Below are 16,493 nucleotides of genomic sequence, written 5' to 3'. Positions count from 1 at the left end.
GAAAGTGTCAACTGGATCTCTGACTTAGTGTGAAACGTTATAAAAGGGACTAATACTGGGAAGGAGATGGTCAAGCTTGAAACGGAAAAAATTTAAACTGGACTTAAAATTTAAGAAACTAGAGAAGAACTTGTTTAACTCACAAGTCCTTAACATGCTCAAGTGATTCTTGATGCTTTATGGTGATGCAGATTATCTGTATTTATAAAGTATAACTGGAGCAATGAAGAGGTAGTTGAAAGGCAGATCCAGCTTCTTCTAAGCTTGAACTCTGAAGTAGAATGAATATGCAAGTAATTCGTGTATAGAGTTAGGATTATCAAGATCTGTTGTGGAAGTTGCATAAAGCATTGCTCACAGTGAGCTAAACAGATGTGTGCCACCAAAACTAAGGCAAACATATAATCAAAATGGCATGATTATTTTACTCTGCAGAGGTTTCCCCCTTAACTCTATTTTTAGATCATTTCTTGGGGAGCATGTGTGTGGATTTGGGTTTTTTTTTTTTTTTTTTTGTAATGGTGTAAAACTTGTAGAGTTGTTCCTGATTTACACTGGCAAGAAATGTCCAAAGTTGCCAAAGTAAGAGATTAAATGCAAAGCAGTACTTTTAATTTGCTGTGTAACAACATCAAGTATGGGTATTACTCGGCTGCTTTTGCCACATATGAGAATAAATTTATAAAGTTAATACCTTGATTACTATGACTACCCAGAGCTGCTGTTCTGCTTCCAGTGACAGACTCATTTCTGACTAGTTCATTCATAGTTCTTCAAAATGGCTCTGAAGACAATTTTGTCACCCTGTTTGAGATTTCACTGAACTGCCCATGTCTGGCAAAGTGAACAATAGGAGTTGTTGAAGTGACCTTATGATTGGCTTGTATGGAATCAATACAAAACATCCCTAGGCATTAGTGGGGTGGTAACATAAAACAAATTCATCAATGCTTCACACCCTCTCTGAGCTCCCCTTATCACTACTTGAGGACTGAGCAAACCAGTGTCTTTGACCTCTCTAATAAGACATCTAGTTTGAAAGACTAAGGACCTTAGAGGATCTAAGACATCCTCTAGTTTGAATGCAAAGTGGTAAATACTGACAGTATTCCTAGAGGTTTTTGCTGTGTATAGCTTCTTGAAAAGGATTATTCCACAATAAGTTCTGTGATTGGTTTGTGTGCTTGTTTTTTTTCCCTGTCCTGGCATTCTGAATTTTCCCAGGATTATCATAATGTCCTCTAGGCCTGAATTGCAACACAAGTGCCCTGCCATCTTCACTGGCCCTCAGCCCATCTCCATGCTATAACCTTTAGGCAACAATACTCTTTCTGTAGAGGATAATACAGCTCTTTAAAAACACTCTCAACTCAGCAAAAGTGGTTTTATTCAGACTCGGCAGTTGCTGCTGAGCAGAAACATCTCTTAGTGAAATTTCTCCCTTTTAACATCTGGAAACAGAGGCAGATCCCAGGTAAAGCAAGTATTGATTCCATGAAACATTTGGTCTGCATGCTCCTAATTAGAAAGGATTAGTTAGGGGCCAAATGTGCTACAAAACGTGTACTTACGCTTCCTGCAGCACTGGGGGACATCTCCTCACTAGGATTGGGGTTTCAGAGTAGCAAGTAAAGAATAGGACAAAAGTACATTTGGGATGGCCGTACAAGAAAGTGGAAAACAGTGAAAAGCACTGTGTTTTCTCTGTTCTCAAGGAAGGCATGAATTAATAACACTCTACATTCGATGAAAGCAGTTGCATCTCCCTTTCTAGAACACCAATAAAATGATGACTGTAATATGTTTTACAGTCAGATACAAAATTCTGTACTCCAATTCTTTCTTAAAAATTTATGCCTGAAATGCCGGTTTTTTACTGTTTAAATTCACAATAGTGATAGTACTTCTCTTTAAATGCTTTCTATTGAGTTGTCCCCCTGTTGCCCCCTCACCTGGTCAATGTGGTGGCAATAATGAGAAGTTTTCTGAAAAAATGAAGTACTTCCAGCTGAAGAAAAATCCAGCTAAAACTATTTTAATCTTAAAACTTGCACACAGTTATACCAGATCCAAGACTGATATTCAAAGCTGAATGGCTTTAAAAAGAAAACTTTCATTTTTTTTTCATCAAAAGCTTCTAACCTAACAGTTTTAAAACCCTCATGTATTTTTATAGCAGTATTTCAGAATACAAAAAATTTAGGAAACCAAGAAAGCTTAGAAAGGAAAACCAAAATTGATGCAGAAAAATGCCACTCCATTAATTTAAAAACAAATTTCTGCAGCCTGCTTTCAGGGCTAAATCTTACACAAACATCATGAAGGAGATTTAGACACAGAGTGACCTAATCTTGGTGCACATTTTTTGTTGTCTTTTAAGTGTTTAACTACCCTTACCCTATGCAATCACTCATTCTGCCTTGCCCTGCCTTCCTATCAAAGGATGTGGATGCTGCAGATATTTCTTAGCTAAGTGCCAATGTAGCTAAAATCAAGGAATTAAAAAAATGCTGTCTATATTGCTGTTAAACTAATTTATTCCACCACCTTGAAGGAAATGGGGTAGCTTTTTGCAGTGATTTCATGATTTGATAAGAGGACTTCAATTCTCAATCCATTGTAATTCTAGGTGCCTGACACTTTGTATTTTGTTCCAGTTCCCACTGAGTTGCTTCCAACTGTCTGCAATAAAAGCACTTGGGGATGTTTTGCACAACCTTTTACTTGCCTTGCTTTGTTTTGTTTTTTAATCTGTAATTGAATTTCACATTAAAATACTTTCTTCAATATACACTTAAGTTATGCTGATCTCAAACTACACAAGAGATTTTTGTTTAAAGATATAGCAGGTCTTTGACTCATGAAATACTACCTGAGTCAAGAACTGGGCTAAGGTATTACCTATAGTGTCTTTAACCCTGTGGAGATGCATGTAGTGAGTTACCGAATTAAAAAAATATGAGCTCTAGCATCTAAAGTCCTACAGAATTACACAAACGAAGAAGAGATTATTATTTGCCCCTCCCATTTTCTCTTCTCTTACAGTTAAGTGACAGTCATGCTTGTCAAGTGTTACTTGTTTCCTGAGCAATTTATTGGACTAATTTTCTGTACAATACTGAGAAAATAATATTTTTAAGGGCCAAGAGCAGTATAATTGGAAGGTTTTACAAAATTGCTTTTGTCAATAAATTTACCAGTTTGGTAAATTTGGGTTCTTTTAGATACACTGTAGTTGAAGTTGATGTGAATCCCAGAAAACTGTGGCTATGAAAAAGTAATTCCATTGCCCATGGAAAGCAGAATCAAGATACTTGCATAATTTTTTTTTTCTATGTATATGATGTAACAGGTATCTTTATGCTAACATACTGATTGCTAATAGGACAGTGTATGGTTCATGGACTGTGACAAACTACATCTGAAGACCTACAATGAAAGTAAAGAGACAAGATAAAGTATACTGAAATCTTGTTCAGGAAATTTCTACAATGGTTGACTATATTGTGTTGCCTTTCACAAGAATTTATAGATTTGCAGGATTTGGAAATTGAAATTATGCATCAAAATAGTTTATTATTAACATTTTTCTGTTAATTATATAATTTTATGTTATCTGATACATGGAAATAACTTTCACCGGCATATTTCTGATACTGCTTCATCTTATCTAAATGCTAAAAATTTCAGGAAACATCACTTTGACAGAATACAACAGCCTGCTGAGGTGCGGTGAAAAGAATTTATTTTTTTAAGTGGGATTTTGCACTTGTTGATCACAGTATTTGTGATCCAGGGCTACTCTGCTATCATCAATCAGTATCTCTTCTGAGAGAGTGGAACTCTTACTCCATCTGAGAGTTTATTTTGCATAATGAACACATGTACAGCAACTAATTTGAAAACCTTTTAGAGTTCTTAGTATGTGGCCTGGGATATTAGTTGTGGTGATAGGAAAACAATGCTGTAGTCAAGGGTTGACAAGATGGACAAGTACGATGTTACTTTATTGCCCATTTCTTGCACAGTATCACATGCTGCAGAGCAAGAACTGTGGGCCATTCTTTAAGAGCATTTCAGTTTTGAGGGGTGTTTTTGTTCCATCTTGAAAGCTAAGAATCGAAATACTCTGCAACTGCCATTTAAAATAGGACCGTCTTTGCTGGCTTCTCTGTGAGATTACAGTACTTGTAGTCTAATTGAGATATTTTTAGAACCAGAACCACTATATCCAGCTGGGAACCAGGTTGTTTGCCCATTGTAGGACGCCCAAAATCTTTGCAATCCTTAAACATGTCACATGAACAGTTCTGCATTTTGCCAATACTGGTGTTCACATCAGTTATTTCCTATACGTTCAATCAAACACACAGACACTAGAGAGTAAAAGAGGGAAACAATTTCTTTGACAATTTGCTTAAAATAAGTGGGAGATTTTTAAGGTGATAAGAAATTCTAGCTGGCAGAGATAGACCACAACTCTGTGGTCAGAGAAAAAGTGGTATTGTCAAAAGTGTATTTCTAAAAGGAAAAGTGTTGTATGACTCTGTACACTGTCAATATATAATGAGGAAACCCTTACCCCATAGGCTTGTCTTAACATACAAGAGCCTGCAGTGTTGGTAAGACAATGCTACTGCTGCAGACACATTTAGACACTGGTGTATTTACAGTTAGCAAAAATAATGAGTTATGCAGATCGATCCAAACATGGTTCAATAGAACCTTTAAATTTCCAAAACCCAAGGACATACATTAATTTTCCACACATAATGCACCATGATATCCACACATATTGAATTTGTTTGAGATATGTTCAATTCCTTTTTGCTAGGATAGTCAGACAGTTTCTCTGACTATCAGTGCATACACCAGATCAGAGATATTTTGGCATTGCTTGAATTCTTCTTAATATATAAATCAAAAATTCCTGTCAGTCCAGCACCAAATATTACCGGCCTTCAGCATCAGTTTCATATTGCTATCTGATCATGTTCAGATGAGGCAAATGACACATTTCTGTGGTGTAATGACAATTAATAACAGAGACTCAGAAATAGCTCAGGCGTGTCAGATGTGGTCCCAAGTTAGCACTTGCAGGTGAATTTCACAGTGCAGGATTGAAGTGTTTTATCTTGAGACCTCCTGGTCTTATCATATGATTGCAGAAAGCAGAAAAAAAAAAGTGCCTATTATACATTTAAAGTCAAATGATTCACTGCACAGAATATCCACCATCTTCCTTTCAGGACTGTATTTCAAGAGGTTTGGCAGTAAAACAGCCTGGCTGTGTGAGAACAGAAACCTCCGCTGGTGAACAGAGAGAGTGGCTCTATAAAATCAGCCACAGAATGAAAAACTGAAAAATGGGGCCGTAGGTGTTTTGATTTTAAAAATGCTTAAACATTTTTTAACTTAATTGTTTGGGGTCTTTTTCTATTGAATACATCAATGAGAAATTTAACACCCACACAATCTTGTCTTTTTCAGCTGGGAAAATGTGTTTTCTCACTTTGTGCAATTCCAATTGTTACAAATGTGAAAAGGTAGTGAAAACGTCATGACGAATTGCCCCCAGGCCCCCCAAAGGATGGCTATTTTGTTTCTGGAAGGAAAAACCGAACAGCTACTTACTTGAGCTCAAAGGCACAGCGCGGCGGTTTAAGGCGCTGACAGGGCGGGGAGAAGGGGCAGGCTTTGTTCCCCCCGCTGGGAGCAGTGCCAGGGTGGCCGCTGGCAGGACAGGCGGCGGGGGGAGGCCGGGGGCTGCCTCGGCCCCGCTGCAGCGGCAGGTGGATGCTGCGGGGCTTCCCCGCTCCCGAGCGCTCCGGCCAAAGGAGCTGTCGCTCTATATTAAATGGCTGCCTGCTTTTCGGGGCTGCTGACTGCTTCGTGGTTTGGCTGTTTATTTTTTTTAGCAGCCCTGCCGTCTCTGGGGGCTCCCTCCCCCCCCCCCCCCCCCCACCCATCCCACTCCGCCGGCTCTCTAGGTGAGACTTCATCCCACCGCTTTCCCGTCCGCTCCCACCACAGCCCTTCCGCCCCTCGCCCTTCCCAGGGAGTCGCCGCCGCCTCTTCTCCCTGCCCCGCACCCTTCCTGGCCTCTCCTGCTCTCGAGCCAGGACGCGCCTGGATGTGGGCTGGGGCCGACCCGGCCGTGCGAGGAGAATCGCTGCTTTTCCGAGGAGCAGGAGGCGGCGGCCGGCCCGGGGGCGGCGGGGTAGTGCAGGGCAGGAGCTCTGGAGCGCCTCAGCCCCGCGCCGGGGACCGCGCTGTGTCGGGGAGCGAGCGGCTCTCCAGCCCGCCTCGGTATCTGTGCAACACGTTCACCCTTGTCCTCCCGCCACCACCCGCCGTTTCTTTTTTTGTTTCTTTTTTTTTTTTTTCTTTTTTTTTTTTTTTTTCCCAGCTCCTCCACTCTTCCTGCAGCGAGTTAAATATTTCTCTTGTTAATTGACGCCCAAAGTAGTCCCAATCCCTTCCCCGCTCCGCCCGGGCCGACCGAGGACGTGTGCACGCCCAGATCCGCTCGGTGAAGCGGCACAGATCCACGGGGCCGAGCGGGTATGTGCGTGAGGAGGAGGAGGTGGTGTAAAAGGAGCGACGGGCACAAAGCAGATTTGAGAGGAATAATTTAACTCCGGTGTTTGTTGTTTTTCAGGGGTTGTTTTCTTCCCTTTTCTCTCTCTCCTATCTTTTTTTATGCTCAGGATTTAAATGTCACTCAAAGCAGCCCCAGACCAGCTTTCCACTCTGGTTTCTGGTTTCTTCGGAGGCATTAACTGGATCACACGCTGCATTTGAAGAGCTTGGGTGTTTTACCCACTAAGGTAAGTGGGCTTATGCACCTATAACGGGTCCGGATGGTCACTGAAAGCTTTTCAGGGTGGTATTTTTCTTCCCCTTGGCCCCCGTCCTCAGTTCCATGGGGAGGTTTCGTTCTACCTGAAGAACTCGCATCCGTGGGGTTAAACATTGGTCGATGTACGGAAAATGCGCCGGGGGGGGGAGCGGAGTCGCCGGAGCACCGTGCCCGCCCCTAAGGCACCAGCCAGTGACCCGTGGGAGCCGGCGGTCGCAGCCGGCGACCCCCTCAGTTCCCAGTCCCTCTGCTCCTGGAATAGCGTCTGGCATCATAGTAAGGAAAGAAACAGCCTGATCCCCTCTTACAAGAAACTATTCGTCATCATTTTTTTTTTCCTCCGTGAGAAATATTGTAGGCGCTCATCTCCCTCCTCCCCCACTGCCCGCCCCCGTTGCCAGCGCCGGCTCCTTTGCCCGCACCTCTCCTCGATTCAGGTGGTTCTTTCCAGGCACTAAAAAGTTAAGCTGCCCCCTTTCTCCCCCCACCTGCCCCCATACGTACGCAGTGCATTCTCCTTTTTAACTATTCTCCCTGTGCTTAATCGAGGTCCGTCCAGCCCCCCCAACGCTTAAACTAGGTTGCAAAGCCTCTGTACCCTGCAACTACTAAAACTTCTCTTCTTGCTGTGATTTATACTCTATAATAACAAAAAGGACAACAAAAATATACTGGATCCTCCTGTGGATTACCTTTTTTTTTATTATTTTTTTTTTATAATGCATTTCTTTCTTCCCCTTTAATTTTTTTTTCAAGGAAATTTGCTCCATCTCCAGCAGCAACCACTGCTCCTTTTGATGTTGTGGTACACCGTGCGCATGCGCTTCACATTAGAATTACTGCACTGGCCAGAATAAGTTGGATCTCTTCTTCTCTTCACTGAAACCTTAAATCATATCAAAAGCTGAAGGGATGCTGAGAGTCCGGAAAAAGGGATACTTTGGGATTTGGTCATTCCCTTTAATAATAGCTGCGGTGTGTGCACAGAGGTAAGTGATTAAGGTATCTCTTTTCCTTTACTTTGAATTGCAGTGCATGTTGCTGGAGAGGAATGTAAAGCTGGGGGCTGAGAAATCAGAAATAAAACAGTATTATTCTTTCTTTTTTCTTCAGTGTCAATGACCCTAGTAATATGTCACTGGTGAAAGAGACCGTGGATAGACTGCTGAAGGGCTATGATATTCGCTTGAGACCAGATTTTGGAGGTAATTTTACTGCTTTTGCATAAGAGAGGTTGCATATCCGGGCTGGGTGCGTTGTTTGTGGGGGCGGTTTCAAACGTCTTGTGGGTGCTGTTGCTTTGGGGGGTGTGTGTGTTGCCATTTCCTGTAGCTGATCCAAAGTAAGCCCGTTGTTTTTCAATTTTCTTAGTACAGGATGCTCTTAAAGCGATCACTTAATTAATGCGATCATTATACTTGTATATTCGTAATCGGTCCCTCATTGTGTTGTGTGTGTGTGTGATGATACTTTACTAACCTGGAATTAAACCTTTGTTTAGCTGGTTTTATCGATATGCAAACCTCTCTTAAGTTCACCCAACGTTTGTTCCTTTCAGCCTAATGTGCTTGTGATCACAGTTACTATTTTCGAGTACAAGATGTGCTGTTAACTGATACAAAAATGTCATTTAACCCCCTGAGTGCTCCTACTTCGAACTAGTTTGTTTATTTCGGAGGTGTTCGCTGAAGGTGGCCCTTTCCCCCCCACTTTGTTCCTCCCCAAACCCTTCCCCGGGCTCGGTGCTCGCCGTCCCCGGGGCGCGGGGCTGAGCGTGAGCGTGTCGAGGGGGGTGGCGGCCGCGGAGGCCGGCGGAGGGGCGCGGAGCGGGGCGCACCGGTGCCGGCACGTGTGCGGTGTTACATAAAAGCACCGCTACGGCTGCGGTCGGCGGCCTGGGTAGCGTATGGTCCCGCGGGTGCGGTGGGACCCACTGAGGCGGGCTGGGGAGGAAGAGAGGGGGAAGCACTTTATGCCTCCTTCCTGAATTTCTGGTTATGTTTAAACGTCGTTTCATGTGTACGCTCTGTTCGCCATGCTAACTCTGGTAAGAATGAGTTAAGTTCTAAGAGATCACATTGCGGACCATCTTGTCGGTTTGCAGGTCCCCCAGTGGCTGTTGGCATGAACATAGACATTGCCAGTATAGATATGGTCTCGGAAGTCAATATGGTGAGTACTTAAGGTTTGGGGCTGCTTGCTCTAGGGGCTGCTTGCTCAAGGAGGTGGCTGTCGCTTCCCCCGCCTCTACTAAGGCGGCGCGGTGCCCGCGGACGTGCAGGGACCCGGCACGGCCTCGTGCCCCAGGGAGGCGCCGGGGAGGGACACATCGGCTGCTCGGGGGTCAGCGGAGTGTCGGGGGCGGCCTTCCTCCTTCGCCGGTGGTGGATGCCGGGGCGGGGAGCGGCTGCACCGATCCGGGCTGCGCGGAGCCGCTCCTGCGGCAGCTCCGGGGGCGCTCCCGCCCTCGCCGCCTTGCCGCGAGCAAGGGCGCCCCCTGCCGGCCCCGCTCGCTCAGCGCACGCGCCGCGCTCGCCCCGCTCCGCGCTCGCCCCGTTTCGTGCCTTTCCTGATGCCATTATTTTGTGCCTTGCTAAAAAAAAAAACCTAACAAAATCAATAATTGCCGTTGTCTCTTAGTAATAAATTTTCGATTAAAAACAAAAAAAAAAAAGATGTTTTTGCTTCTGTGTGTGTTCAAAACTTCCCTTTTTTCCCCCTAGCCTGACTTTGTTTTGGATGGTGATGAAAGGGTCGATGATTTTAGAAGTTTAATTTTTCCAAGATGTTTGTCTCTCTTACCTAAATACTTGGAACTGACTGTGCTCAAATGCTGAACTTGTTCAGAACGTAGAAACACTTTCTGTGTTTCAGTCACCTGGGAGACTAATGAGGTGTGGTGAAAATTGGACAAGTCTGATTCATGCTTTAGAAGAAGCTGTTCTTGACTTAGATGAAACTTTACTTTTTATTATTTGGAAGTGTTTGGGGTCAAGTTTTGGAGTTTTTGTCTTAATTTGCATGTTAATTGGTAAAAGACACGGAATTTGCCCTAACACTCATAAAGGCTTATAATGAACAACAAAAGACACTGAAATAGAGTAGCACAGGATACAAAAGTGATGCAAAATAAATATGGTTTTGTCACGTATTTGTGAATGAAAGTTTGTTGTTTGAAGCAAACTTTCCATTATTCTTGAAGAGCTTTCAAGCAAACATCTTTCTAAACACAAATGTGATTTTATGGCTATTGCTGTAGCTGTAATCGTGCATTTGAAAATAACACCTGGAAAGTTATCAGTTGTTTTAATATCATTGCACTACTAGAGTATTTAAATCTTCAGTGTCATGACTGGGTTCTCAGAGATGTTGCACTGAATGAATTGACAAACATTCGTTCTCAAACTTCATGACTTGTGTCTTGTCAATAAAAAAGTTTATTCATAATATAAAATAAAGCCCTTGGCCTAATTTGAGGATAACATTACAGGTAATTTTACTGTGTGACAGGGAGCTGTTGGTGACAGAGAGCTTGGTGCTGCTCTTTTTCAGGATACCAGGAAACCTGAATAATTTCATCTTCTGAAACATTACTTCTGGAAAATTTCTAAGTGGCTAAGAGGGGCTTCCAAACTTTGTATCACTAGACTTGTTATCTAGTGTTCTACCTTTGGGAGCTTTAAGTGCAGAGGAAGAAAAGTACACTGTATTTTAAACCACTTGTTTTTCATTAAGAGAACTGTGGGTAGGAGAAATGAGGGCGTAGAGTTATTTCTTAGACAGCCCTGAGCAGTGAGGTTTCTTGCTGGGACTGCGCTCTACCAGGTCAGTGTTATATCCTCCCATTCCTTCAGAACTAGAAGGTTCTTGTGGAAAAAACTTTTATACATCTTGTGAATCTTTTCTTTGTTTCTTTGAAGGTTTCTTGACACTTGGCCTCCAATTAAAGGGGATAGCATATCAGATCTGACACAGCCAAACTATGTAAGGCAGTATTATTTTTAGTATTCTGTAGTCAGTTTATTGTGTTTCTATAATGAAATGTTTGACCTTTCTGAAAAAAAATCTTTTCAGACTATCTGCAGAACTCAGAGGAGGGAATGTATAGACAGTTTCGTTCTACTAATTTGCCTAAAGAATTTAAGCTCTGGACATATTTTACTCTAAGAAGCCACCTGTTTCTTAAACCTAGGCAATCACGTTACATAATGTTTTTTTAGTTTACAGTTTCAAAAGAGATTCCAAACCAAGATTATAATCTGCTTAATTGCAAAATGTACACGTCATTTTCCAATGGCCTGTATAACATAGGAAGTGCTTATATACCCTGAATATAACCTGAAATCAATGAGGAGAGAGACATATAAGGAAACAATAAAATACTTAGTATGCAAGACCTGGGTTTTTAGTTTGCAAATTGAGCAGAATTTGGAGTAGAAACTAGGAAGAATACCATGGAATGCTAGCTGATGCAAAGCCTTCTGAGATAACAAGAGGCACAGAAACAACCTTTTGGATTTATGGACCTATTTTTTTCTAAGCATGGCCTTGCTGTGTGTAGCTTTGTAGTCATGGTAACACTACTGACTTTAGATAAAGGCCTGGACTCATGTACTAACATTAATGGGATCAAACTTCTGCTTTGGGAGAAAGGCTAAATAATCATAGTTATTCAGCTTGAGATAATTTTTATTAATTTTAATGTTGATTTATTTTAAAATTACATTTCTTTCTCAGTCTTGATATATGCATCTACCATATAAACTTGTGCCACCCTTCAGGCAGAATGTTTATGTCACTCCAGTGTCATTAAGTAAATCATGAAGTTTTCACTTTGTTGAACAAGATGATTTAGACTTGCTCTTATAGAAAGTAAAAGTATGTTAAGGATGTTCAAGAATATTGTTGACTTTGAATTCTTAGAGGTGATAAGTACTTGCATCATCATGTGTGAGGCATTACGGGTGCCTTATAATTATTTCTTCTATGCAACAAAGCTGAAACTGAAAGATGTTTACCTTGGGTAGTCAGAAACTTGAATTAGCATTTATCTGAGTTTACAGAAATGGTTTCAAAGTACTGGTACTCGGAACATAATTTGTTCCAGCTCTGGGGAATGCGCTGAATGAACACGAGAAAAGGGAGAGCTTTAAGTGTATGTGGTTATCAACAAATATAATGATATTTGGACTAATTTTTTTGTATTCTGCAAAGAAAAATGTACGGTAGGTATTTTGTGCAACACAGTAATGATTATGTCTAATTCCACTTGCCACGAGGTCTTGCAATATTGTTGAGTGTATCCTTTATTCTAGTTATAGATTTTGTTAGGGCTTCTCTTATTCAGGTAACAGTGGAGAACAAAGATGGAGATCTGTGAAAGCTACTTAAATGGTTTTCCTGGGCTAATGAATTTGATGTTATTTAAGATTAGCTGTGTTGCAGTGAATCTAAATGCAATGTCCACATTTCCACATTTCCCTCTCCATTAGTTTTTGGAATAGACCCCTTGAAAATGTAGCTATGCAGGCTATTCTCCATTCTAATTGTCTCCCTTTTTCTCCTAGCTATTCACTCATAAACTCGTTGTAAAAATTGGTACAGGTTCATTAAGAAATAATTTTTCTTCCCTAGACATCCCTGAAGATTCTGTGTAACATGTTGTGCATTTGATCTATCTAGATAAGACATGAGGATTTCTATGGATAATGGTGGTCATGTGTTAGTTTTCAATGTCTTGGCTTATTCCTTATTAAATAGGTCAACATTTCCGTCCTTTTTTTTTCTTTCCGCCTTGGTCTGTGTCTATTCTGGGATTCCAGTACAGAATGTCTTGAAAAGAGAGAGAAATATTCTGTAGCTACAGATTTTACTCAGGGAATATATACTTTTTGAGGTAATGGGTTTTATGTGTCCTGGGGTGACTGTATGGTCCGGTATCACTATCATGTGGTTTTATTGTCTAGATAGAAGTATAATGAAATACAGCTATTCACACTGTGGGTCACTGGGGTCTGCAGAGAGGAATCTGAATTATTTATTTAATTCCAAGTATTTGCTTGCTTAGTGCACAGGTTTTGGCACATGGAGTCAGTAGTGCCTGTGGAGTTAACCACAATGGATTGGTCTGTCTTCGTGGGGGCCATTACCGTTGATTGAGAGTATAATCCTTCCATCAAGTGGGAGTTGGAGAAACAAAGGAGCTGTTACCATCTATCAGGGAAAGGTTTCTTTCTTAGTGTGTGCCAAGTTTTACATAGCAGAGCCTAACAGCTTCCAAGCTCTAAAAAGAAAAGGGTTTATTTTTTGTTTTTATTTTTTAAATATTATATTTCACTTCTGTATTTGAGTTATGCCAAAGTTGCATAAAACAATAAGTATAATATTCATAGATCAGGATATTCTCAGAAATGTGCAGGCATAGCTGTAATTTGCTGGTAATTTGCTCTGATTTTGAGTTGCTCTTGATATTAGAAGCCCTCTTCTGGTTTACTTAAAATCATTTCAGTAGGGGACATTAACAAAGCTCAAGGTTTAGATTATGAAATAGGTTTAGATAATGAAAACAACAGGAGCTGTGTTGCTGCCTCTCAAGTAGCAGCAATTATCTTTATGTGTGTAAAGGGAAGAGATGGCTTGTGATATAAAAAGAAATGGGGATTAAGTGGCAAAGAAACCCAAAAACTTCATGGGAAGGTCCTGATAGAGAGAAATGAAAACAGGCAAAATTGTCCTATATACACTGGTGTAGAACGTGGTGAGGAAAATGGTCACAAAAATTGTTTCTGTCAGCAATATCTTCTTTTGTTAATACTTTGTAGTTGTTCATGTTGCTGCACATATTCTGTAGAGAGAAAAAGGAGAGAACAGAGCTGAAAATGCATTGAAAATGAAATATTGGAATATTGAGAAGGTGTTGCTTTGCTAAATACTTCTGTTGAAAAAGACGGCTTTATTAGTTTCTCTGTGTCATAAATGCATATGTTTCTTCACACAAAACTGCATTTCTCAGCACACAGTTTGAATTTGGCTCCTGTAAAATTATTTACTGACTCATACTGAAATATGTCTATAGAGACTTCTGTGAATGCAGAACAGGTGATGTATATCAGAAGTGAGAACTTCTTTTTACTGAAAATTTTGTTTCACCTTTTCTTTCAGTTACTGTCTGGAATAACATCACAGGGCATTTTTGAACTGAACTAAATTATATTAGTAATGTAATAGATTTCCATATTTTGTTACTACAGGTCTCTAATTAAGGCATTTTCCTTTCTTAATTTAAAGATAGGTGAAAATAAGTAAGAGCTCCTATGGCCAAATAAAATATTTATTCTTGAGGACTAAAATGAGTCTTCCTATTGATACTCCACATGTGGATTGAAGCTTTCATGCTGCTTTTGCTAGAATATATGTAGCCACAGCATTAAAAGATTCATCTAGAACATATATGCAGGAATACAATGAGTTTGTAACTACTTTTATACAGTAGTTCACAAGCAATAAATTATTATGTATATTTATATGTATTATGTGTATCTATGTTATATATCTCTAGAAGAATGACATAATTCTCAATTTTCTTTAAGGTCAATATAAATGGTTTGTTAATTGGATTGCACTTTCAGTGCGCTACAGTATTACAACACTTGAATCGGTAGAAAAATCACCACCACCACCACCCAAACAAAATTTTTCTTGTTTGGTTGGTGGTGGTGATTTTTCAAAGTGATTACTCCCTTCTGCAGACCAGGGGACGGTTGTTAGTAATTTAAAGAGATCGCCTTGGAGGTAATTTGTACTACTCAATTGGTAATTATTGTCTTCTGGGTTTTTTGTTTTTTTTCCTTTAAGAAAGCCTTGATCTATAAATATTGAAGTGTTTTGGTTCTTGCCACAAAAGAAAAGATAAATTAATCTTTAATATATTTTATGGATAGTGTCTTGGTGCTAATGTGTGGGAATGAACATGAAGTGCACTTGTTAGCTCCTGCTACAGCTTGCTTTATTTCATAACTCCTCTATTGAAAATCACATAAAATCTTAATAGATGAGCTGTGTATTAGAATAAAAGATTTTGTTGTACTCTACAAACTTGTAACAAGTTTAAGCTGTTTCAATGGTTGTATTTGTGTTCCTTAGTGACTCCAAAATCTGTCAGTGCATCATGACTAAATCCGTATTATTCCTCCCTCCCTTTTTTATCATCATACCTCATGCAACCCTCTGCAAGGTTTGTAACAGAACGTTCAGTATTCAATCATGTTGAAGTACAGTCTTGTATAGTAATAATTCTTTTTTTCCAGAAGTAATCCAGACTCTAATAGACTTCTAGTGGTTAATGCTGTAGTACTCTGCTAGTCCTTATAAGAATTAAGTAAACAACGTTCAATCCTCTCATTTCAAAGGACGGTGCTCATCCACAAGGCAATTTTTGTAAGTCCCCTTTTAAGACATGGAAGATGGCATCTTGTTTGTCTTTAGAGATGATAACTTCAGAAACAGTCTTATGTCTGGAGTTATTAAAACTGAAAAATTTGCTCTATGAGTGGATGCAATCTGTCTATACCTGTGTATATGAATTGTGGGTATTGACAAATGTTGTCAATTGTGGGTTTGCAAAAAGAAAACCAGGAGAGAATCAGCAATTGTATTATAATTACTCTAACGATTCTTCTAAAGGGATTCCCACTCTGCTCCCATTTCTTGACAGAGAAGCTGTGTACAGTGGATGAGTAACAGCCGGGACAGCACAAGTCCTGGAGGAATAGTGACATAGGAGCATATTTACATTTTCAGTCTTGCCTGTCTGAAGGCCAGTGAAGTAGCAGTGCTCTCACTTCACAGCTTTTCCCTACAAAAATCTTTGCATCCAAATTCTCTGGATAAGTATTTTCAAATTAGTTGAACAATGTGAAGATCCTCCCAAGACTTGGAATCCCACCAACTGCATATGAAATTTTTGTATGAGTTTTTCAAATAAGGGTACAATTAATTCCCAATAAAAATTAGGAGTTCTGTTCTAAATAAGAAGACATTTAATATTCAGGAAATTGACATGTATGCAACTGTGAATACAAAATGTGTAGATCACATTCAGTGTAGTTTATCACAGGCCAGATAAAGCATTGAGAGTATGAGCTCTTCCCCTGTCTCCAGACTTAAAAGAACAAGGGGACTGTGCTATTTCTATCTTGAGGTTTTTTTCATATCTCTAAGCTAAGGCCTATTAATTTTTTTTCTGTAAATACTGACAGAGGGATTGATTTGTTAAATTCTTATTACTTGAAAACTAACTGTGTGGAGAGAAAAGCAACCCTTCTGAGAGATGCATTTTGCAATTCAAGTGTGTGCTGTTATAGTAAATATGTCACTTCTTAGTATTTCCACTGATTTTTCCTGTATATAAACCACTGATTCTTTGCAATTGTGCTGAAATACAGATGCAGCTTTATAAATTTTGAACAAGTAGAAGAAATTTACAGAGAGCTTGGCCATGGACAGGAGCAGTATATTACCCTAATGAAAACATTACTCAAAAAACTCAGCTGTTTGAAGTGGAAAGTCTTTGTTTCAGTGTCTGCTCTCAGGACTGTTTCTTCTTTCTTTTCTTCTTTAATGAACAGGCATT

The 16,493-nt window shown here is 40.2% G+C and overlaps 1 protein-coding gene across 8 annotated transcripts in view; it reads left to right on the top strand.

Annotated features, from left to right (window-relative positions):
• The window catches only part of GABRB2 (gamma-aminobutyric acid type A receptor subunit beta2), a 179,751-nt gene that overhangs the window by 13,980 nt on the left and 149,278 nt on the right, over positions 1 to 16,493 (top strand). For 2 of the 8 annotated variants that reach the window (XM_088173816.1, XM_088173810.1), the window contains exons 1-5: positions 6,417 to 6,564; positions 6,662 to 6,830; positions 7,619 to 7,851; positions 7,976 to 8,067; positions 8,967 to 9,034. In XM_088173816.1, the coding sequence (XP_088029942.1) occupies positions 7,775 to 7,851; positions 7,976 to 8,067; positions 8,967 to 9,034 (237 nt within the window). In that variant the 5' untranslated portion in view covers positions 6,417 to 6,564; positions 6,662 to 6,830; positions 7,619 to 7,774. The other 6 variants (XM_088173815.1, XM_088173809.1, XM_088173811.1 and 3 more) reach the window with 5 other exon arrangements.

This window comes from Sturnus vulgaris, chromosome 15 (assembly GCF_052056855.1).
Source record: "Sturnus vulgaris isolate bStuVul1 chromosome 15, bStuVul1.hap1, whole genome shotgun sequence".
Classification (NCBI taxonomy): Eukaryota; Metazoa; Chordata; class Aves; order Passeriformes; family Sturnidae; genus Sturnus; species Sturnus vulgaris.
Note: the sequence above shows the minus strand (reverse complement) of the source record. Positions and strands in the feature narration are given on the sequence as shown.